Source organism: Pseudopodoces humilis, chromosome 5, assembly GCF_049639895.1.
Source record: "Pseudopodoces humilis isolate 2021_Gansu_Grassland_sample_001 chromosome 5, ASM4963989v1, whole genome shotgun sequence".
In the NCBI taxonomy this organism is placed as follows: domain Eukaryota; kingdom Metazoa; phylum Chordata; class Aves; order Passeriformes; family Paridae; genus Pseudopodoces; species Pseudopodoces humilis.
In genome coordinates, this window is record NC_142204.1 from 64982403 (window position 1) to 65005870 (window position 23468).

Here is a 23468-nt window from a genome sequence, read left to right on the forward strand (position 1 = left end):
CTGGGATGCTATGTTAAACTCTGCTTTCTAACTACTATGAAAAAGTCAGCAGCTTAAGAGAGGCTCTTGCCTCTTGGGCAGAGTTAGCCACAACCTGGACCTCCATCTGAGCATCTTGTGCCTTAAAACATTCAGCATAAAAAGGGAAAGTGATGGATTTATGATGTTAGCTGCAGTAGCCAAGTTACTGTCACACACACTTAAACAAAGCTATGTTGTCTTCACAGCTCTTTGAGCAGAAATGTGAAACATGGCCAGAGTATGATCACATTTTAAGGCAAATTATATGCTAAGTAAAAAGGCAACAAGTTATGAATTGGAACATCTAAAATTCTTGCAAGCAGCAAGATCTTTCACAGCACATCATGTTTTTTTCTTACCTTTTAGAAGTAGGGGCATATCTGGAACAAGAGTTTCCATCCCAGGCACAGTATGGGTCTCTGGCAAGGCAGCAGTCTGCACAAGCCTTCCCATACGTGTGACATCTGTGCAGAGAGAGCTGAACCAATCCATCCCTGGAACCAATGTACAATTGTTGCTGCAAATCAGGCAAAGCGAATTAATTAGGAAAGTTCTCCAAGTAGCCAGTGTAAAAAGTTCCCTTCTTTAGTGCCACAGTTGCAGACTTTACCCCAGATTTTGTAAAACAAGGGAAAAATTCTTCCTTTAGTGTAAAATGTTTCTCAGGGCACAGTGTGAACCATCCATCCCAGCAATACAGCAGAGAGGAAAGGGGACTGCAGTCCTGGAAAGACACCAGCACTCAACACCCTCACACCTTTAGATGTGTGCTGTAGTAAAGGATCAGACGCAAATCATGGAAAGAATGGCTTAATAACACGTTTAAAAACGAGGGGCTGCATAGTCATGATGTTAACGATCTGGGAACTAGGGGTGACCTTGTGTGAATAAACTTCATGTTCTGCTTCTGATCCTGAGGTAGGATGGAGATAATGTTACTCCCCTGTCCCCAGTGTGTGAGTGGATTGCCTGTGGAGCCAAGGGTGGTCCAAGCTGGAGCTGGCTCATGCAACACTTCCATCTGGCCTGCCACCTTTTTTCATGGGAGATGGGACCCAGCTGTGCTGTGCGTGCCTGAAAGGCAAAATACCTCCTCCCGTGTGAGTGAGCTGTGTTGTGCCAGAGCTGCTCTGGCCACTTCAGTGGGTCAGGGAGGGGTGGCTCTGGTGTCACGCTGCCTCCTGAACATGCACGGAGCCATGACAGAGCTTGGAGCTGCCATAAAACCGTTTTCCATCAGGAGATACCGCACTGGGAATGGCTCCTGTGCTGCCAGGGTTGGACCACCCAGATTCAGGCTGCAGTTTTAGAGGAGGGGGACTGGTTGTGTGCGTACAAATTTTAGCGCAGTGAGGCCCTGATCTCTCCTGACTACTAATAAAAATAAAAACAAAAATAGTAATAATAATTTATTACTAGATTGTAAAGAGACAAGTATTTCTGGAGGCTGGAAAAAGAATGTGCACTGGCTTCACTTACAAATCCCACTACCATATGACTAAAGGTTTGTTTCCCTGAATAATTACCAGCCTGGGTACACAAATTACTGTTTGTAAGCAAATAGGAATTAGGCAGGCAAACAATTTCAAACATATCTCCTTCCTTCCAGTTACATTTTACGAGCTATCCATTGAAAGTTTGGCCACTAAGCAACAGGCGTCACATGAAAATAGGTGTCCAGTGCAACTCATATCCTCCAGTAGTTAAACAAGATTATGATTACCTGTTTCTGAGAAATCTCCATGGTTGAGATAACTGAAGGATGCTGAAAAATAAAATAGCAAGGTATATTAGTTTACAAATTCCCTGCTCTTAGTGAAAAAGAGAGCAAAACTCAACATACAATAAGCAAAAAAAATTATAGGTTCATTTGCATGGTTTACACAAATATTAATAAAACCCCTAAACAACAGAAAATCAAGAAATTCATGTTTCCAAAAAGAACTCCCATAAATTTCCCCAGCTGGAAGGAGGGAATTAGCTTTAATTCTCAGAGTTTTCTGTCTACCCCATCCTGGGCAATGAGCCTTCACATCAACTTTAGTTCGTATTAAGCATTTGCTTTTGAAAGGCTTAGCTGCCATTTAAGGGATACATAGGCAGATCTCTACACCAGGATGTATTTCATGGCTATGAGAGACAGTGAAATTTTTGCCTGTGATTGATGTAAGAACAGCATAAAGCTCAGGGTATTATCTATGACCCAGCAGAAGATTAATCTAAGCCTATTGTTTAATATTAATGCAGTTTGAGGAAATAAAGCATGTTTTTTCAGCCCTTCAATTTTCTGGATTCAAAAACATAGAGGTAGAAGTTATAAATGTTACCAATAAAAATGTGAAGGAATGTCTGCTGAGTAAAAAAAAAATTACCTCTTTTTTGTTTTAAATATGATATGGCACACTTTGCCTTGACGTTATGTTCTAAGAATGCAACAAATTGGTGTGCATACAGGAACTGCTCATTATTTGGCAGGCCACGGAGTAATCTTGGTATTTTCTGAGTGATATTTATAATTGGTGTCCAAGACAGTGGGAAGAAGACATATAGATCCTTTAAATCAAAGTTTCATCATACCATGACGTATCAAAAGGCATATGAAGAAATGAACTCTTTGAAATAATTTTTAATGATCCTGTGCTTACACTTGGAAAAGTTCCCAAAATTTATTCAGTATGGAATAAATTTGGGCTGTACAGCACATAGGAGAGAGGATGTGTGAGAAAGTAATCAAAATGTCATGGATAAAGATGAACTTTGATGGAAAAGCAGAGTGAAAACTGAAGAGCTGTGCAGCATGAGAAGAAAGCAAAGTGAGAATGCAAAGAACTAAGGAAAAACTAATAAATGAAAAACAAAATCATTAGGGAAGACAAAGGTTTCCATTTTTCTGATGTAAAAGTATGTTGATGTCAGCTCCTTTACCAGCACTGAAATTAGTCAGAAATTGTGCCTGTGCAACAAAAAGAATCTTGGGCTTTTTACAAGCTGTATTTATGAAGAAATAATTTGTATTAGCAGGGTTCCAGTTACAGAATAACCAAATTGAAATGGTCAAAAATACTGAGTCATCCTTTACCAATGGAAGGATTGGTGATAAAGTACAGTGATAATCAAAACTAACTTCGTATTTTCCTTATGTTTTCAACTCCCAATGTTGCTATTTTAAAGATTTCTCTGCACCCATGGAATTTTGTATGTTTGTCCTTTAAAAAATTTTATTGTACCTAGAATACTGCCAAATGCCAATTGGGTCATAGAAAATTTTACATTAAAAATACAATACTACTATTTTAACACGTATAAATAATAAAAAAAATGCTCATATAAGATTTTAAACTAGAACAAAGCAGGCTAAGTGAGACTTTCTACGGGTTTGAAAAATCACGGTCTATTTGGTTTTGGACATTTTTCAATTGACTTGCCCAAAGAGTACCAAGGCATTTAAAAATTTACATAGTGTCCCTCTGGAAACTTGAATGTGTTCCAGTAAACAAACAACCAGACAGACAAAGCCAGTTTGGGCCACGAAGTCCCCTGAATAATATTTAATTGATGTTGTATCATTGCTTACCTTGAATACCTGCAGCTCTTCCAGGACCACCTCCTCCTTGGTCCACTTCTCCTTAGTGATACTCACAACTTTCAGGACTGTGCCTACGTCTGAAACAAATGTGCCTCATGTAAAACCCACAGGTATGTGGGTTTTACATCCATATGCATGGACCACTCCATTTCCAGCCCCGTGGATAAAGCTACTCCACGAGGGATGTGTCTTTCCGACCACGTCTATCCCCACTGCATCCACTGCTGCCTGCAGAGCTCTCTCCATACACTGCATTTATGGTTTCACTGTATGGCTGAGCCAACACAGTCACAGGCTGCTCCTGGCAGGGATGGTCCAACTCTCCTGCTACACAAACACACACAAGCATGGCCATGCTGCCAGCTACAAGTTTCTACACATTTCCCTGAGCCAGAACTGGGCCCCATCTGACCCCAAAGAGATCCAGCTCAGGGAACTAAATTGGAAAAAAATTATTTCCTCTCTTTTATAGAATTCATTTGTTTCCTGTATAGCTCCTTAATCACAAGTAAGCTTCATTCTGATGCAAGAAGTTAAGCAATGCACTTTTAAAATTTATTTTTTCATTTAAGGAATTTTTAAAAAATAAAAACAAACCATAATTCAGCATCAAAATCTTAATTTACTCATTAATTCTTTGGAGTAATCTAGAGAATTTTTTTAAGTTAAATCTATTCATCAGTTTTATCCTGAATTCTTGCTTGGTGAAAAAAACAGCTGCTCATTTCATGTCAGATCATTACACATTAGTGAACCTTGAACAGCCTTAAAAAGAACTCAGAAATTGCTCAGGGGAAGTGGGTTGGGTGCTCGGATGTGGGAATGATGCAGTGCAACTTAGTCCTAAACTCTATGCATAGTATCAAAATAATGAAAAATAATACACTATAAGGGAATGAATGAAATTTTCATTCTTCTTTTCCCAAACTACTGAAGTTCATATTACCAATCAAAGCCAAATTATTACAGTTTCCCTTATGAATTAGAGCTTTTTTTTTGGAGTTTGTTTGACATAACTGCAAAAGCCTGCACATGTACAAGCTGGTTGTGTACATTCAAACACATAATAAGCTACTGATCTTCTGATGTTCAGCATCTCCTGGGTTATTTGTTATATTCTTATTCAGTCTCTCTATATAATTGAAATTTTATCATTCTTTTCTTTCCTTACAATGAGTTTAGAGGATAAAATAGAATAAAACCATGCACTTACAGAAAAGAAAACTCACGTTTAAGGAAGGCATTGCAGAAAAATAAATGATTGCATATTATGGAGTGCCATCTAGTGACTGCATGGTAATTGTCGGCCTTGACACCTCTAAACCTGACTCCTTACACTTGAAGTGTTTGTCTTAGTGCCAGGTAGGAACAGCTAACCTCAGAGTACTCGACTGCTGGTCTTTCAATACAATTTTATTTCTATGAAAAACTTTAAAAATGGAGGACAGCAAACATCTGAAAGCAACCTCTACAGCCACTAAAAACTATTTTGTACAATTTTACAAGTGAACTCTTCTGGTAAGAGTAAGAAAAAGTAATTTGTAATTTAGCTGTCTGAGAAGATAAGTAGGTTTCAGTGAGCACTCTCAAATCCTAGGCATCACAGTTTGGGAACAAATTCCTTTTACTTTGTTGACTATATTAATATTGCTCTCAGAAAGCAACAAGGATTTTCCATCATCATTCCTAAAGCTTATCCCCAGACTTCTCAGCCAGCAGAGGAGAAAACAGCACTTCAATGGTCTTTTTTAATGAAACTGTGCTTTTTTCTCTGACACCACTGTACTAACTTGGGATCACAGAGAGTCCGTGACATTGTCTTTTTTTGGAAGACAAAGGTTGTGGAACCAATTTTGCTGAAACACATAAAAGTTCTGAGAGAGAGGCTATCTCTAGACTCCTGTATGTGGTAACACAGATAGAAAACTCTTCAAGGATGAGACAACCCAGATGTTACAAGAGATGATGCTCTCTGACAAGTCACTCCTTTTCTCAAATTACTCCAGAATATCCACGTATATCAAATTGTGCCATATGACAAAATTTGCTCATAGGCCAGATAAAATTCTGGGCAATCCAATAGCACTGGGATAGGATTTGAACTGGAATCTTAATTTCCTTGCAGCTCATGGCAGTAGCTCATCTACTGTACTTGGATAAAACTTGCCACCTCTATGTACCTCAGTTTCACCTTCCCTGAGATGGAGATAATGGCAATGACCTCCTTACTGAAGCACTCAGTGAAAAGTGCTTTATAAGACCTATACAGAATGAGAGTAAGAGAATGTTGAATTAGGGAATAAGACCAAAAAACCCCAGTGGAGTAACATTACTTCAGAAACGTTATGAATAGGTATACTCATATTACTTAGCATACCTTGCTGTAGGGTAATTCATCCAGTAATTCTAAATTTAATTACTATGGGAAAAGTAGACCTTATCCTTAAGGCATTTATCTATTATAAAAATGTAAATAGATGCATAATTATCCATAGAAAAACAGCAAAGCAGTTTTTTCCCTGACAGAATAGCTTGACCTCTCTCTGTTCAATCCTGCTTGTCACGTTTGGAGCTATCATGTTGCTAATTTGTATCTTTAAAAATAATTGAGTGGAATTGAATTGTTGCCTTGGGCTCAATTTGAAATTCTTCTTAACTGTTCAGCATCATATGAGATAAAATGCTGAAGCACTGTGTCACACTGATAATAGGAAGTCCTCCTTGAAGCTATAAAGGTAATTTCTTTTCTTTTAATAGTTTTATCGATGTGCCTTCAGCAGGAAACAAGACTACCATGTAATGTAAGGACAGGTACTGAGTAGTACTTGGAGGGTAAGAAAGTTCAGGTACTCTGACCCCTAAATGTTTTATCACCTAGGCAGCAGAAGGCATTAAAATCCCAACAGCAGTGATATCTTGAACTGACAAATTAATTTAATTTAAGCACTTGCATGGAGACCTGGACCAGAGCCAGGAGCACCTATATGCTTCCTGAAGCTGTATGCATAGGAAAAATATATTAATCTGGAGTTTTATTACGGACCTACTGACTAAAGGTGCTCTAAAAGGATGGTGTTTGTGCAGAATGACACTGGAAGTTCTCTCTCATACCTGTTCCTAGGAAAATGACATCATATTGCCCGTCCTCTGCCATGACGTGGTCCACCACAATCTGAGTGAGACGATAGTCCACGTTGATCCGCGTGAACACCGGCGCTCCCGTCACTGGGTAAACTGATTTGTACATCAGTGGGTGCCGCCTAATGAAGCTAATGACTTCATCAGGGAAGTCTCTGGTAGACTTTATGAGCGGATCGTAGGTTTTGCTTGGACACTGAATGAGAGAGAACAAGAAGATGAGAGGAATTTTAGAAAGAAGTACAACTTGAAATCAAGTTTTCCTCAGTAACATTTGTAAAGAGATTAATAATCATATTTTTCAGTTATTCTTCTCATCCCAAAGCAGCACTTAGTCACCAATACCCCATTTTTTAACAGAATTGTTTCAAAACCAGAGAAACTCTCATGATGGGCTCAGTATGGGTGCAGAGAATTCTACCTCCTTGTCCCCTGCCACACTCACAGCCAAAATACCACGCTTGGTATTTTACCCAGACAAGGAGAGTGAGACCAGAAGAAAGGAGACCTGTCATGCTCTGTAGGATTCACTTCTGGGCACAGCTAGCAGCACAGTTAAGCTTGCCTTGAGCAGAGCAGGAGCTGCCAAGAGCAAGCCTGGGCTGCCCTCCCGTGGCTGCTGCGCGAGGAGCACACGTACTTTAACTTCAGCATCTCAAGGGTTTTCTGCTTTTAGTGTTTCTGTTCCTCTTTCCAAAGCTGAATTTTTGCCTGAGTTTCTGCCTTTGGTCTGAAATCAGAGGCCATAACTTTTTCCTGAACTGTACTTCCTACACATCACACGCATTTGTTTTCTAAAAAAAACCCTATTGTTCTGATGTCAGACAATCCCTGTGGCTCATTATTTCTCAAAATTGACTTCCTTACTCATTCTCTGAGCTGACACTCTTGTCAGCTGCTGCAGCATCCTTTTCTCTAGCTTTTAACAGCACAATCTCATCATTTTCTGGTCCTTCATGCAACTCCCCACGCTGGGGTTCACTCCCACCTCTACTAGACCCCTAGTGACAAACTGGTCACCCCACTTGTTTCTTAAGCTTACACAAAGTTGGTTCCAACACATCTTGCCTGAAAACCACCCTCAAACTTACCTCTTCAACCTCCATCACATTTTTCCTTTCGGGGTAAGCCCAAATAAATATGTGCAAGGTGGTTTATTTTGGTGATTCATGATCCTCTCATCACCTATCTCTGCTTTCCTTCCCACAGCTGTTTGCATCTCTTTTCTGTCCCTTCTTTTACAATTAGTCTCAAATCCAAGCCTGAGAAAATTTCTGTTTTGAATCTAGATGTGTTACGGGGGAACTAAAATTCTGGATATAATGAACTAGACACATTCCTCCAGTTGATGACAACCTTTCACATATTAACTAGTCATTGCTTCTTTTTTAATAGTTTTAAATGAAGTAATCCCTGTGTTTACTGCCAGGTGGAGCTCTAAAACAGACTGTGAAGAAAGAAATGTGATCCAGTAACACTTCTGTATTCTATCAAGAGAAAGTTAAGATTTGTGGTGAAATTGCTCTATAGTCCTCATTCATAGCAGTTTTTGACAAAGAATACTTTACTTCACATTCCCAGCTATCCAGTTTGACAAGTGTTGAATCTATGGTGCCAGTTAAGGGCTTGTGGTTAGGATTTCTTCCACTATGTAAGGCAGAATAGCAACTAAACACAAATTTCTGACTGAGGGAAAAGCTTCACAAAAGTATCTGAGACTACCTGAATATTCAGAAACAAAACATGCCAGCAAAGCACACACCAGCTGATGTTATACATCCACATCTATGGCCATATGTGAAATGCCTGTTGGAGTCAATTCCTGGTCTACCTTAGACCCCAAACACCACCACAGCACTGCCAGGGGGAAGGTGCCACTTGAAGCATGCCTAAACTATGGCAAAGCCCATCTTAACATTAAACAAAAGAGCGACTAGGGGTCTGCACTTCAACCTGACCTCTGGCAGGTTAGTTAACAGAGCTGTAGCCCCAGTGATTTAAGAGACTGCAGTCTATTTCCATTCCTTACTTGAACTGAATTTTATGGCTATCTAGAGAGCTAACAGACTTTGTGCAAATGTCCACTTGCTTAGTGTTGTTTCAGCCTATGAGAGTTAAGCCTCTGCATTCCCATCTTCATAATGGATCTGAAATAGTTTATTGAAAAACATCTCCTAGATCATCTAATAGCTTTTGACAATTTCCCCATGAACAGTAAACCTGTGCCAATGTGAATTAAGATAAATTCCATCACACAGTCATTTTTGTTTCATTCTACAATTCCCTTTATGCCTGTGAAAAAACAGACAAGAAAAATAAATAAAAGTGTTGTATTGTCCTGTGATAACCACTCAAATGACTCTCCTTGAAGATATAGTCGAATACAAGTAAGAATGAAAAAAAGGGAAGTCCTGTTGAAAATATCTGTTCCACTGGAAACACATACTGCAGGGAGCTATCCCTAGGGGGTTTGTGCCAGCAGTCCTGCAAGAACTTCACCTTCTGGCTTGCTGGGTATCATCTCCCACATTCTGTTTTCTGCTGTGCTTTTACAAAGTCTTTGCAAGGTTACATCCTTGAGGTGGGCTGTATTCAGCTTGGCTTTTGAAGATAACAGTATCAGGAGAATATGACTTTGGGACAAAAAATAGACTTTGGGATTAAAAAAGGATGTTTACCTTTAGAGGTGTTTACCTTTAGAGAACAGAAGTTTTTTTGGGGTAAATAGAGAGAAATGTGTGATTGTTAACGTTTAATTGTCTTTGAATCAGAGTTTTGCATTAATTTATTCTATAAAGGATGAGAAACAAATTTGCCTCCAACTTCCCAACCATGCAGTAATTAATTTCCCCTTCACAGTGGACTACAGGTTGATTTTCCCCATATGTCCCTTTTCTGTAGTTCATGTTCTCACTCATTACTCAGAGTGACCATCTGCATCTATTGGAAATGTGCTGACTGCTCACCTATTAACAACTCAATTCCAGAAGCCCATTTCTATGTGAAGGATGGGACTAGCCCCTTCAGTCTTAAAAGATCTAGGTTTTTGCCAGAAATCCATCATCAGAGGAAGATGAAAGCAGTGACATCACTTACTAAAAACCACTGGGATAAAATTTCTGACAATATGGAACTATAGATCTTCTACATTAATCCCAAAGGTCCACGGCCTACCACGAATGATGCAGGGAAATCTTCTGCCAGCTTGCATAGTTAATTTAGTAGAAATAAGGACTAAGGGTTTGATCCAGAGATCTGCTACAGTCAACAGGGCCTTTTCCAATTATTTCAGTGGGCTTTGGACCCTATCCTAAGACAGCATGACCACCAAGAACAGCTGGGCAGGTGTGACTGTTATGCTTGGCCAAGGGAGTTATTTCCAGAGGCATCACTCACTGTGGCATGATGGATGGAACAGGGGAATGAGAAAGTCATTTTGGCCACCCTTTGGCAAAGTTCTCAGGCAGTTTTTTAAAGCTGTGTCCACCCATCACTGCAAAACAATTCCTGTAGGCTTGTGCTTCCTTTCCTAGCAATCAGTAGGATGTAGGATGGTCAAGTGGGTGAATGAAACAACCTTTCATGTCTGAAAATGTGAGCTCACATCCTGCTGCAGGTCTCATGATAGTGATACCGGTGTTCTCTGCCCAGTTCATAGTTCATTTATTCATATCATCAGCACCAGATGTTGTCTCAGATATGTGACATCTTGGCTTTTATATCAAATGTCACAGGAGTAGGTTGGCAGAGTTGTTTCAAGTGGACTACAAGAGAATCTGGTTTCATAAAAGTTCTCATAACACTATCACTGTGCTCTCTCAGCACCTTCAGCTTTTGCTATAGGGAGGGATTCATCTCACCTGACCTAGATTCTTATCTTGGCTGCATGTGAACTGCACAAAAGAGGAGCCTATCTTTCTGATGGAGAACTCTAAACAAGCAGCTCAGATTTGATGTTTTTCTTCTGGATAGCTGATATCAAACAAACATTAAATTAGTCAAATTAGTACCACTAAATAAGAATTTTGCAAGAATTTGAGGTTCAGAGGTTGCTTAGGCCTTTGCTGCCATGAATGATAACTTGATAAAAATATATGTGTCAAGAAATGAAGGATAAAACAAAACAAGATAGCAACCCATAAAACCCAACCAACAAAAACCCCAAACCCAACAGAAACAGAATTAGAAGTGCTAAGGGCATCTCTATTCCACTGCTGTACAAACTCTGTGGCACAAATCTTTTGAAGAATCAATAGTTATTTAAATTTATTGAAATGCCTTCTGTGTGAGCTCAGTTTGACAGTAATCACTCTGGATTAAGTCCTGATCCCAGGTGATCTGCAGAGATGCCTTCTATTCCCTTGCCTGTTATTTGTATCCAAATGTGGTCATACAGTGGTGAGTTAAGGCTAATCTTTTGCAAATAAAAGCAAATACACACTAAATTAACACCACCACACGTATGTACGCTTTTCTCCTTTTTTTCACTTGTCTTATTAAATTTGCAGCTTAGCAGAGTGCTGGATCTATGGATGTCATACAATGCTGAGACATACAGTGTGACTGTGTTAACATTATGTGAGAAACGTGGCCAAGTTTCTCAAAAGCTGGTGCCAGAAGCTGGACTGCTAAATAAACCTCCAATTTGCCAAACTGGATAGTGCCTCACACCAGCCAGTGAACTCAGTAAGAGCTGCTGGATCTAACACCTATTAAAACTGTGGCAATTATTTGGGAATCTAGCTATAAGGTATGTAAACATATATCCTTTCCATTAATGATACATCTGTAGCTCAGCAGTGCTGATGTCTACTGACAAACTAAAAAGAGAATTTTGTTCACTGGGAACTTCAAAAGGGTTTATATTACAAGTGTGTTGAAAATCCCATTTTGAAAGTATCTTGTCACATTTTTTCTGAGACCCACTTAACACTGAGACTCTAGCACCTACAGGGAAGGGGGTAGATTGATCATACTGAGTGAAGTAGGCATCTGCTCACTTTCATAATGTCCAGGCTGAGAATTTTTCTGGATTTCACAAGGACAACTGAGAACCATGTCAGTAAGTAACTCTTGTGAGTAATGGAAGTATCCAGTATGAAACATGAAAGAGTGAAGTATTTCTTAAGCCCCTCCCATATCAGGGAATTAGATGTCTTGGTCTTCCTCCTTAAGGAGGTGTCCCTTGTCCTGGGAATGCCTTGCTCCTTCCTGTTGAAGGTGTTTTACTTTTCATAGGCTAATTACCTTTCATCTTAGCCAAAAACAGTGAGTGTAAAGTCTTCCAGGCTCTTAAATGAGTTTTATCACTGATTTATCAAGCAAAAAGCAGATAAAATAGAGGAACTACCTTCATGCTCTCACTTCTGTGTTAGATGGGGACCTCCAACAGAGCCAACACACTGACAGTGAAACTTGGGTTCCTGAGAAGCCTAAATACCATGTGGCTTCTTTTCTGTAGACCAATCAAAGCTGCACAATCCACTTTGTATTTGTCTACAATGTCTACAAAAACCCTTAATGCTCTCTACAAGATGAATGAGTTGTGCCAGGAGGGTTGAACTCTCAGTGGGGAGACTTTCATTGTAACCTTGAAGCTACTCATTGAGTCTGGAAGAGGGATGGGGTGAGGGGAATAAATAAGGTTTGTAGGAGAAAAACAAATGGTGACAATTTTAAATGGAATCAAACTCACTCCTCCCCTGCAACAAAAAACACAAATGAGACAAACAAAAATTTTAAATCCCCTATTATTTTTCTAATGGTTGTATCCCATTGCTTGTGAAATATTTGTTCTTGTGTTTTTCTTGAGCACTTTGTATTGCTTTTCCATTTAACACACCTGTGCTGTTGATGGCAAAAGCTGAGAAAATTGAGCATTAATCTGAGGCTAACTGAGCTGAGATCAGAAGGATGAGTGAACTTGACTCTGCAGGTGGCACTTTGCTCTTCTCTGCCGACCTTTGCCATGAGGAAAGGTGACAAGGTTGGCAGCACTGCGAAAGGATGTTATGAGCTGGAAAGTGATTCATGTTGGGGAAGACAGGTTGGTTAGTAACAGGAGGTGTAGGAGGCTTTCTGAGAAAATAAAACCATAAAGTGAAACATTTCACTTAATTAAGCTGCCCCATTTTACAGTAGGGAGATCAAAGGAGAGAGGAACTGGAGAAGCAAAGAATGCAGTCTGTCCCATAAAAGATAGGTGAAAGGGGAACATAAGTCTAAAAATAACAAGGGAAACCTGTGCCACCCTAAATGTTTTATGAACAAACTTATTAAAGCAGCAAAACGAACCAGAAGGGAGGACAAGGGAGGCTTTTTGGCAGCCAGTACTTCCCTGTGGCACAGCCAAGTCCCAATGGGACCAACACCACAATCATGATCAGCCTGCACACTGGAATACCAGAAGAAATAAAGGAAGGGGCTTCACCGAAGAAAGGGAGAGAAAGCAACTGAGAGAGAAAAAGATGAAGAAGGATGAAGCTGAGTCAGGGGAGGTTTAGGTTGGATATTGGAAAAAGTTTCTTCGCCCAGAGCGGGATTGGGCACTGGAACAGGCTCCCCAAAGAAGTGGTCACAGCACCAGCGTGACAGAGCTAAAGAAGTATTTGGACAATGTTCTTATGTACATGGTGTGATACTTGGGTGTCCTGCACAGGGCCAGGAGCTGGACTCCGTGATCCAGATGGGTCTCTTCCAACTCAGTTGATTCTATGATGCTAAGATTCCAAGATTACAGGAGAATCTGAGGGGTTGTGTAAGGGAACTCATTTAATAAAAAGAATTCAAGAGTCCAGGACCATATTCAGATCTAGAGTAGAAAGAGGTGAGACATTAAACTCTTTGCATGGACAAGAGCGATGTGCTGGGCTGCTTCTTGTGGCTAAGTGACTCAGACTGCCAGATTCTTACTTTGCTCATTCAGATGTTTATTTTGATCTTTTGACAAATCAGATAAGTATAATATCTAGGCCCATCAAAAACATTTGCTGTTGCCTTGGCTAGCATTTAATAGTCCTGCACTCTGCAGTAGATCAGACTGAGTGTTAATCTGCATCTTTAAACACTGACATTCCTCTAAAAATCTGACCTTAACAACATTTATTCACCATCAATGAAATTACTCCTATGTATGTACCCCATCAGAATTTCCAAATAGGCACTATGAGTTGCTATGGTACTGCAATTGTAAATAAACTAGAAAAATTTTCTTCTAATTCACTGAAAATCTTGTTCAAATGCAGTCTGTGATTTCTGGGAGGGTATTATGAAAACTCTGCTTCAGAATGCAGAACACACTATAAAGGAAGTTCTCCATGGTTTCTTTATTAATGGATAATTTCCTGAGTGCAACCCTAAGAGATTGGAAGAAAACTGGATTTGTTATCTGGGGACAGCTGCAGATTCGCAAGTCCAATTTTTTAACAGCTAAAGCAGATAGAGCAAAAGCTCCCTTGGTTTTCAACTCGCCCTTTGTGTTGGGGATGTCTGCTTCATGCTTTCCTTTCTGTCTCTTTTCATTTTCAGCTTCAAAATGGAAATAGATTTGAATCCTTACCTCTGTCTAATTCCCGTTATTTCCACTTACACTTTAATACCATGGAGGGAAGTTAAAGAGCTGTATGCTCTGCAGTGTCAGTGCTGTGGAGTGTGCCAGAGCTCCCCTGTCACCATGTCCCAGGGGTGTTTTGATGACGGCAGAGGGCAGCCACAGCTGAGGGACATGAGCAAAGAGGGGCAGCTGTTGCCTGTTCCCCACTCAGCATTGTGAATGCATGATATCATGGTCATGTTGGGAGTTTATCTCACACACAAATTGCCACAGGAAGCATTTTGTCAAAATTTCAAAATCAAAGTAGTCACAGCCTCTATAGTGAGCAGCTTTATTTACTTAGGAGATAAAGGCAGCAGAGCAGAAAGTTAAATTAGGGTATGCAGACTCCTGCTTCTGTATAAATGCTGAAAGGAAGTCAATGCATTTCTCAAAGCCAACCACCAAAAGAAATAAATGCATTTCCTAGAATAGACATTTTTAGAATTTGCCAGTAACTTAAAATACAGGAAATATAGAATCTGAGCAGTGTTAGCTATGCCAACTGTAGGCAACACTTAGGAGGAGCTTAAATTTCAAAAATATTGTAGTAACTTAAAAATGGGTAGATTACCCTCTTTGGCTTTGTTCTGAGCATTCCTGAACCACCTCACAGCTGGCAAAAAATGATGAAATTAATCTTTAAGGAAGAGCATTTCAGCATTCACATTGCAGTGCTCTTCAAGGTTCATGCTGCTTCTTTTCCTTGCCTTTTAGCACCTTGCTGCTTTTCCAGATCCCACCCTAAATCTGTTCATAGCCAAGTTTGGCATAGCGCATCGCAAGCCAAGAGCATGGCATAAATCTACTTATTTGGACACCCTACATCAAACAATGGAGCCTGAAGTATTTTGCAGTCCAGCTCACTAAGAGAACAGATAAAAAGCAATGCAGCAATACATTTACCTGATCAACATAGCAAAAGTGATAGATAGCTTTCTTCTGACAGCTTTCCTCAGTAAATCCACTTCCCTTCTCAGTCCTTGGTCAGACAAACTCCTACAGAAATCCACTGACTATGAAGGTTTGGAGGACTTTTAAGATACTATTTTTGTTCTCACAGCTGTTTTCAGGTGCTTAAAGAAAGCAACTGGAGAGCTAAGGGTTGGCTTACAGAAAATATTTACCTTTAAACTTTCCAACTTTTACAAAATTAGCAACCATGGATATTCAAATCAGTGATAAAGATCAGCACTGACATGCTTCATTCAGTATGGCATGTTTCCTTCCTTGTGAATCCTAGCTCAACCATGTGATGGCTAATACACTCAAAAATGCAATGAGCTTATGACCCGTCTATCTGTGCAAAGTGTTCATCCTTATGGGGCACTCTGAGTTTTTCAAGAGAGTTATTTTAATCTCTTTAGATGCCATGGGACCAGCTATTGTTCTTGCTGGCACCACTTTTGTAGCTAAAATTAAATTCATCTGATCTTCTTAACCAGCCGTGGAAGTTTCACACACACACAAAAAAAATTAATCTTTTTGGGGGCGTTATGTATTTTGCATGACAGTGAGATGCGTAAGCTGGCAATGCCTAAATTGTCCAAATAAGTTGAGATTTGCTCCATCAGGGCAGATCCTGGGCAGACCAAATCAGTCTCTGAGCTGTCCTGGTCTTTGGAGAGAGAGCTGCTCTGAGGCTCATCCTCAGATGAGAGAAGGGAATCAGCACCTGCTGAGCCTTGGGACCACCACATGCAACAAACAGAATCAGCCTGGACTGTGCAGTTCAGTCCAGTGGAAGGATGAAGAAGAAATCACAGAGACACAAGGAGATATGTGAAAAGATGAACTAAATTACCTAGATAATGTGGCTTGAGGCAAAGGTTACACCAGTGCTGAGGTCAGAGAAGTAGTGCAGAAATGGCCAGATGGCTTCTAGGCCACGTCCAACATTGACAGCTCATGGCTGGCTGCCTATTACTTGTTCATTGAATACCTGACCAAGAGAATGAAGAACTACTCCAGATAAAATTGTTACTTTTTTACATTTTATGTACAAAGAGTTGCTTGAAGTTGTGATGATGTGTGATGTGGTTTTTGAAATTACCATTTTTTCCTCACCTGTAATGTTGGCCTGTGCTTTTCCAAATTAAATACTGTGGCAGAAGTGGGAGAAGAAAACTTTCATGAGTTTTTCAAAGTTTTCTTCCTTGTTTTGGCCTGTTACAGCTGAAGTCTAAGAGACTAGGGTTAAAAGTATTTCCAGGTACCAAATTTCTCTTTTCTTCGTGTTACTTACTCTTTATCACATAAAATGTCCATCAATTACCTCCTTATTTTACTTCAAAACACAACACATACAACAGAATCAATGACAGTATCTCAATGATTTTAACAGACATGAAGATAATAGAGATACAAATAAAAAAAACTTATGACAACACTATATAAAGAAATGCCTTTGGCTTTTTATGAAGCATTGATGCGTTAGAGGTGATCCCAACAGACAGAAATACAGCTGTACAGTGGGAGACCACAATATGAGAGACAATCAGGAAATAGTCTGGACACAATGTTATCTCAGAGACATGGAAAAATGTATATTTATATACCTACAGGGTAGGTAGAAGTCTGAGCTGTCAACAGAAGGGGAAGAGTCGAGGGGATAATTTGAAATATCCTGAGTGGAAAATATAAATTACCAGCCCGGGGAGGGGTGTGAAGCATGATTGCTTCTGAGTAAGAACAGAGGTGAGTAATTAAGGAGACACTTACTGTGCCGGGCCTGGGGTAGGGGATGCGGCCCTCGTACTGCACCCAGCGGTGATCCGCGCTCTCCTTGTGGGCGTAGGGGCCGTTGAACACAGCCCTGATCTCGGCCATGCTGTACACACACACTGCAGAGCCCTTGAACACGGAGCTGCAAGGGAAGATCACCCATGTGCACGCTGCAAACAGCCCCATGCTGCCCCAAATAACCACTTACAGAGCCTGGTGGGCTTGGGATCACCCCCACACCTGGCGGCTGATGTGCTGCTAAACATCGGGGTGTACAGGTCTGGTAATTACAGATATTTAGTGTCACTAAAAGCTTTAAACTTTGCTCTGTTGAAACCTGGTTTGTCCTTTGGGACTACTTGATGGAGGGTCATTTTTTCTACTGGCTGACAGTTTCCAGCTATCATTTAGTAACTCTTTTGATTAGAATTTTATCAAAGTGAAGCACATTAATTTACATTGTGTTCACATCACATATATTAGTGATATAGGTGAAGACCCTGAGAATTACAAGTTGCATTGGAAAGACAAAAAAAAAATACATAAAAATAAACACTTACTTAATTTTCATGCATTTTCCCTTTTTTAATGTATTTGTCTAAAAAAATCTAAAACATTTCAGTTTTCCAAAGAACACCATGCCAAGTTGCTAAGTAGCATGTACTTTAGTTGCTTCACAAACCATTTAATTTATTGTGCAATATTTACTTAAATTTAAGTCTTTTCTGTGGTTATATATTCTAGAGAGCTATTGTGGTAACTGCTTCTGAATTAAGGAGTGTCTTGGCAATTCCTCATTGTACTCATACTGGTCAGCATTTGGCTAGTCATTATTTACACTTAATTCAAAGGTTTTGCAGACCAGAATTATTAATTTTCCTTCTGACAATTCTATAGAGAGCACCTCAATATTGATATGAAAGATCATAAATTAATTAGTGCATCCCCCTGAGATAAAGTTGGGTTATCCTTTCATCAACTCTGGATTATAAAATCACTTAACTATCAGTTTAGAGAGTAATTTTGATACTAAGAAATAGCAGATGTCAAAGTGCTGCTTACAGAAATGAGGCTTCACAACAATAATTTGCCTAAAATATCAACTACTGGTTGCTCAATAAATATGATAGTAATTTACAAATTCAACTGGATGAGGTTGAAATAATTTAGTTTGCTTTTGATTGTTACATTACTTTTTACACTCTCAAAAGTTAGGCACACAAAGGTTTAGGGACATAATTTATTATTTCCAGTTCTAAAAGATATTGTCCTCAGTGACTACAGCCCTGACATTGGACACCTTATTCCAGCAGTTCCTAATTGCACTCAGGAATCAGGATCTAGTCTAGAAGACCTGAGTATATACAAAAGTATAAAAGTCCTGAGTAAGATCTTCATCATTTGTTTCCAGGGGCAAACATGGTCCCAGCACATACCTTGTTGTAGTGAAGACTCCATACACAAGCGGGTTCCTCTCATCTCTTGTAGAAAGTAAAAATATATCTTCTGCAATGAGAAAAATATATTTGGGGATTTTTTTTAAGTTAAACATCCATTGACAATTTCTGCATTTACCATTTATGATGTGGAAATTTGTAAAAATATAATATAAGGTTTTATTTTTGTTGGAATTTTAATTTCTGCCACGTGAATTTGTAATGATACTCTGAAATGTGTTCATTTGCAGATAGTCTGGATTTTATACTGAATCGGATTTTTACTTTCCAGCTTTTGGAGGGAAAGGGAAAAAAAAACACTGTCATTCTGATCAGATCAACATTAGTTATAATCAGGGACTCCTGATCAAAGTCAGAGGTATTCCTAGCCCTGTTTGGAAGAGGAGTAAAATCAAAACAAGACATAGTGCTTCTATAAACCAAAGGTAAAAAATCCAACAAAAGCTCTATTACTAATGTCAAAATAGGCCATTAAAGATAAATCAACTTACGCAGCTCATCGAAATGTGTGTCTGCCCCTTCAGGACCAGGTATGGAACACACAAGCCTGGCTTTCAGAAAAGTTGTCCACTTGTTTATTAAGCTTCTTTGGCCTCCCATATCATTCTAACAAAAATAAAATTAAATTCTTGAATACTTAAAAAGTAATGGCTTTAACACATGACAGCACACTACGGACTGTGCATCTTTTGTCTACTTCCACAGTTTTCTCTAATCACAGCAACATAAAATTCTTTTTTTTAATTTTTTTTTTCCTAAAAGAGTGTAGGAGAGCCTTTTTCTAAGAAGTTTCTGCAGTTTCTTATCATCTCAGAGAGTGGGAAATTAAAATTTCCTAATTTTACCCACAACTGATTGCAAAGGTCCTTCACCAGCTTTTTAACTGGAATGTCTATATCACATGATTTCTTGCTCCCTGTGAGGCTAATTTTTACAATCAGTTGTCCTTCAAAGTTCTTTACAAACCAAATAATAGAACAGAATATTTTGGATAGATTTTGCAAAAACAAGGAAATCTATATTCCTCAGCAGCTTACAATGTAAATACTGCACTGTTTTCTTTGTGTACACAGTACAGAGAAAAATGCATTCCAGGCAAAACCAGTCATATTGTTCTAATAATTGTTACAGAAATATCAGTCTGTCCTCTGACAACAGGTATTTTTCTCATTTATTTTACTAAGCATTACCAAAACATAAGCACACTTGCCCAAATTTCCTTTAGTCACTGGAGAAAGAAAAAATCTATAAAGGGTCACTTGAAATTTGAACTACCTTTCTGAAGGGTAAGTGACCTTCTACTGACTTGGATCAGCAGAGATGGTGGATTGTAGAAGATATAAATTTTAAAAAGACAAACCAGGAGTCTAATTATGTACCTCTTCCACGGACTACATGAAGGACCTTGCTGGTTCCAAAGAGCAGAACTGTTTAGGTTCTGCAAAACCCTTTGGGCCCCAGAACTCTTCATCCTACAAATGGTAAGGGCAATAATATACCAGCAGGAACCAAGAATTGAAACACTTAGAAGAAATCTTATCACCAGCAGTAGCCTCCCAGCTGTAGGTTCTGAATGGTCCCATGGTCCCAGGGGGTGCCTACTTCTCTCAGTTATAAACTCTGAAGCTTAGGGTATCTGTGTTCTAAGTGTAAGGATCACAAATTTAGCCATAAATAGTCAGCCCCTTCAGATTCATTAGGAGAAATAACTTTTTTGTTAATTCACTTTGCAATCTGAAGGCACAGAACCAGCCACAGTAGGAAACACGGTGGTGGGAATTAGATGTCATCACCACAGATTGTATTTGGCCCTTCAGGGATGTATCATACATACTACAGGCATTCAGAAAGATGGCTTTAAGTGCTGAGATCACTTCACAAGGAGTAACACTTCTTTGGTAATGCACTCTAAATCCTCTCCCTTTTCATGTACCTGCTACTTTCAAATAGATTAGCTCAGTTGGAAATGATTCCTGTTAATATATGGCCTTTGGAACTCCTGCTCTTACAAGAATTGCTGCCTCCTCTCTTGATTTCCTGAGGTTCTGCCAAGCCTGAAGCTTTACATCTACCCAACAGATTTATTACAAAGGTGTCAAAACTAGCAGCCTGAAGCCAACAGCTAAAAAAACCTCTGCATGTGTGTGTTCTGTTCAAAGGCAGAGCAAACAGATTTCGTGGTGCAGTTGAAAGAAAACAACTACAAAGATGCAAGAAAGAATCTTGAAAAAGCAAGGACTGTTAAGCTTTTCCTTCCTCTGGCAATTCACATTAGCTAAGCAAATCTCACATTGCAGGGCTTCCACTTTGATTTCTGGTGGATGCAGTGCAGCATCACAGGAGATGAGATGTCTCTAATTACCTGACTAAAATCAGAAAACAGGAAGAAAGCGTGGAGCAAATGAAGGACCCTTGTCTAGTTCCTACTCCAGTCACTGCAGCATTCAGCTTTTGCAAGAGATGGGATGATATGCATTTTTTTTTACCAACCTTAAGTTGTGTTCCACCACAGCATTTTCACAAATTCTTATTTTAAATGTATCAGTAGTTCCACTGAGTTGCTAGAGAGCAGCGTGAACAAAACACTGTGCTCAAAGGAAGCAATCTTAGCAAGTGCTGTGTGCATTAAAGTATAAAATATATGGAATTAAGACACATCCATATTTCCTTGCTCTCAAGCCAGGACATGATGTTAACCATGTTACTTGAATTTAAGAGACATTAGAACAGACATTCACTAGGTGTGTTTTACATATCCAAAAGCTGCCAAAGTAACACTGTACAATTTTTAATGGAGCAAAGGGGATTCATTGACCAGTCAGCATTCCAAGAGCTACCAAGTCCTCCTGAAGCCAGAGTGACAAATTTATGGTGCAGAGAGACTGAAAAGACCTTTCACTGATTTAGACAGCTGCTCATGTAATATGCTAACATATCCTTCAACATGCTTCTTCCTACTGCCATGGCTGAGTGAAAAAAAAAGCATATTTTACTTAGAAGATATTTTTATTTGTGGTTGTGGGGATTTTAGGGGATTTTTTTGATTAGTAGCCATATAGTACTCTTCAATTCTATGCATCACCTCAGATTAATACAGTATCTTTCCTTTCCTACAACATGCCCAGGATTCATTTGGATGGACTGAGAATGTGCAGGAACTGACAAAGGCCATGATTATTTTATCTACATACAGAATTAGTTCAGACTAAGGAGGTCCAGAAACTATAAATAGTAGAGGTATGTCTTTGCTCCTCAAGTCTCAAGCAGTATTTATCTTACTAAGCTCTGTAAATTTCTATTTTTTTAAGAAAGGGCACCCCTTCCTTCCTCATACTATTTTTGGTGCATATTAGCTTAGTCTTTGACTCATCTTGAGGCTTCAGGTGCTGGAGAACGTGCAGTTGTTCTCCTTTCCTTCAGACCATGTTGATGTGCACTCACTCACTTTGCATCACCATCTGCCCAGTCTGGCAGAGATTCCTTGGACCCTCATCATTCCTGATTACTGGCCTCTGAGAGGCTGCACAAAGGAAATACTGGCCCAAGTTATTTTTGAGACTGGGCTGCTACAGAAAGAAGACAGTCTCTTTTGCCAAATAGATTATTTAATAGTAGCAGTCTGTAATGAATCACTGATGTGCTCAAATGCTGTGAGCTGGCTGTGGAGCAGGATATAAATACAGCAGGATGTACAGGCTGGGTAGCTGGTGGATTAGAAGAAATGCATGGAAGAGTCAAAATCACCAAAGCAAAGTCCAGTTAGTGCACAGGTGGACAGAAGTAAGGATTAAACACAAAGCCATAGACTACTAAGAAGCCTATTCAGCTGATTTATACCAAGCAAAGGTTTGCCTCAAGCCTGTTTAAGTAATTAACTAGATGTACTGAAATGATTTTTGACAAGAGATACGGTCTGAATACAAAGAACTCTAAATATTTCAGGGAGACTGGACAAGAAGACAGGATAAATTTAAGTGCTGAGAGAAGAAGGCAGCATGAACAAGCCTTTCATTCCAAAAATATGGCTAATCTTGTAACAGCCAACCAGCCTCGAGGATCTGAAATCTTATCTCCCAAAATATCACATCTAAGCACACTGGATTAGCTGTGTTTACTATAAACTCTGTTACTGGACAGATGAAGGCACTTAGGACTGCATATTTCATTTTGAATATAAATAAAGCTTTAATTAGCACTTACTGCTTTGTAATCTCACAAGCTATAACAAATACCAACACTTCTGCCTGAAATACCTTCTTTTTAACAGAAAGAAGTGCCTGTAAAATCTTGGTTATTTGTGCTTGCCTGAGATAGAAATGTAGATAATTGTAGAAGGGGGGCTGTTCAATCTGTCACCTGCTGAGGAAATATTACCCCAAAATACCACAAAAAATTCTAACTACAAATTACTTAGATAAATGGGGAAGTAGTCCAATAGGACTTTAATAAATCAAGCAGACTCTTATTTACAGAAATCCTAAATTTATCCCTTTTCAATGAGCTGGTTGCAAAAAACAATTTGCTGGAGCGAGAACTCAGGTTTCTACCAAATTACATTGAGAATTCAAATATCAGATGGCGCACTTCCATCAGCGTAGGTCATTTCAGGAAGACTGCTGTTTAAATGGCAGAGTATAAATTTTGTGAAGTAATTTAAGGTTGTATCATGCACCTCTCTTGGGAGTCTTCCATGGTAATTTCAGTTTTCTGATCTGCAATTTATATGCAATTAAGCAAAACAAAAGGATTTTCAAACCATCTAGCTAAAGATAAGCTCACATGAAAATAAGAGCCATCAGAAAAGATACTACTCTATGATCAAGAGATTTAAAAATCAAGTTATATTAAAGACCTTCTGTCATATTTATTTTCTATTCTGTTGTATCTTATATACTATATTAATGTAGCTTCATTAAAATGAACAAATGTTAGTCTTGGAATCCAGTAGGCA

At 39.2% G+C, this 23468-nt stretch overlaps 1 protein-coding gene across 3 annotated transcripts in view; it reads right to left on the minus strand.

The window, feature by feature from the left end:
• SEMA3D (semaphorin 3D) overlaps nt 1–23468 on the minus strand; it is a 134616-nt gene that overhangs the window by 16590 nt on the left and 94558 nt on the right. For all 3 annotated transcript variants that reach the window (XM_088055042.1, XM_005526032.3, XM_014255204.2), the window contains exons 9-15: nt 19009–19123; nt 18497–18566; nt 17058–17202; nt 6719–6941; nt 3596–3684; nt 1745–1786; nt 381–538 (exon numbers count right to left, since the gene is read on the minus strand). In XM_088055042.1, coding sequence (XP_087911168.1) covers nt 381–538; nt 1745–1786; nt 3596–3684; nt 6719–6941; nt 17058–17202; nt 18497–18566; nt 19009–19123 — 842 coding nt within the window. The remainder of the gene's footprint in view (nt 1–380; nt 539–1744; nt 1787–3595; nt 3685–6718; nt 6942–17057; nt 17203–18496; nt 18567–19008; nt 19124–23468) is intronic.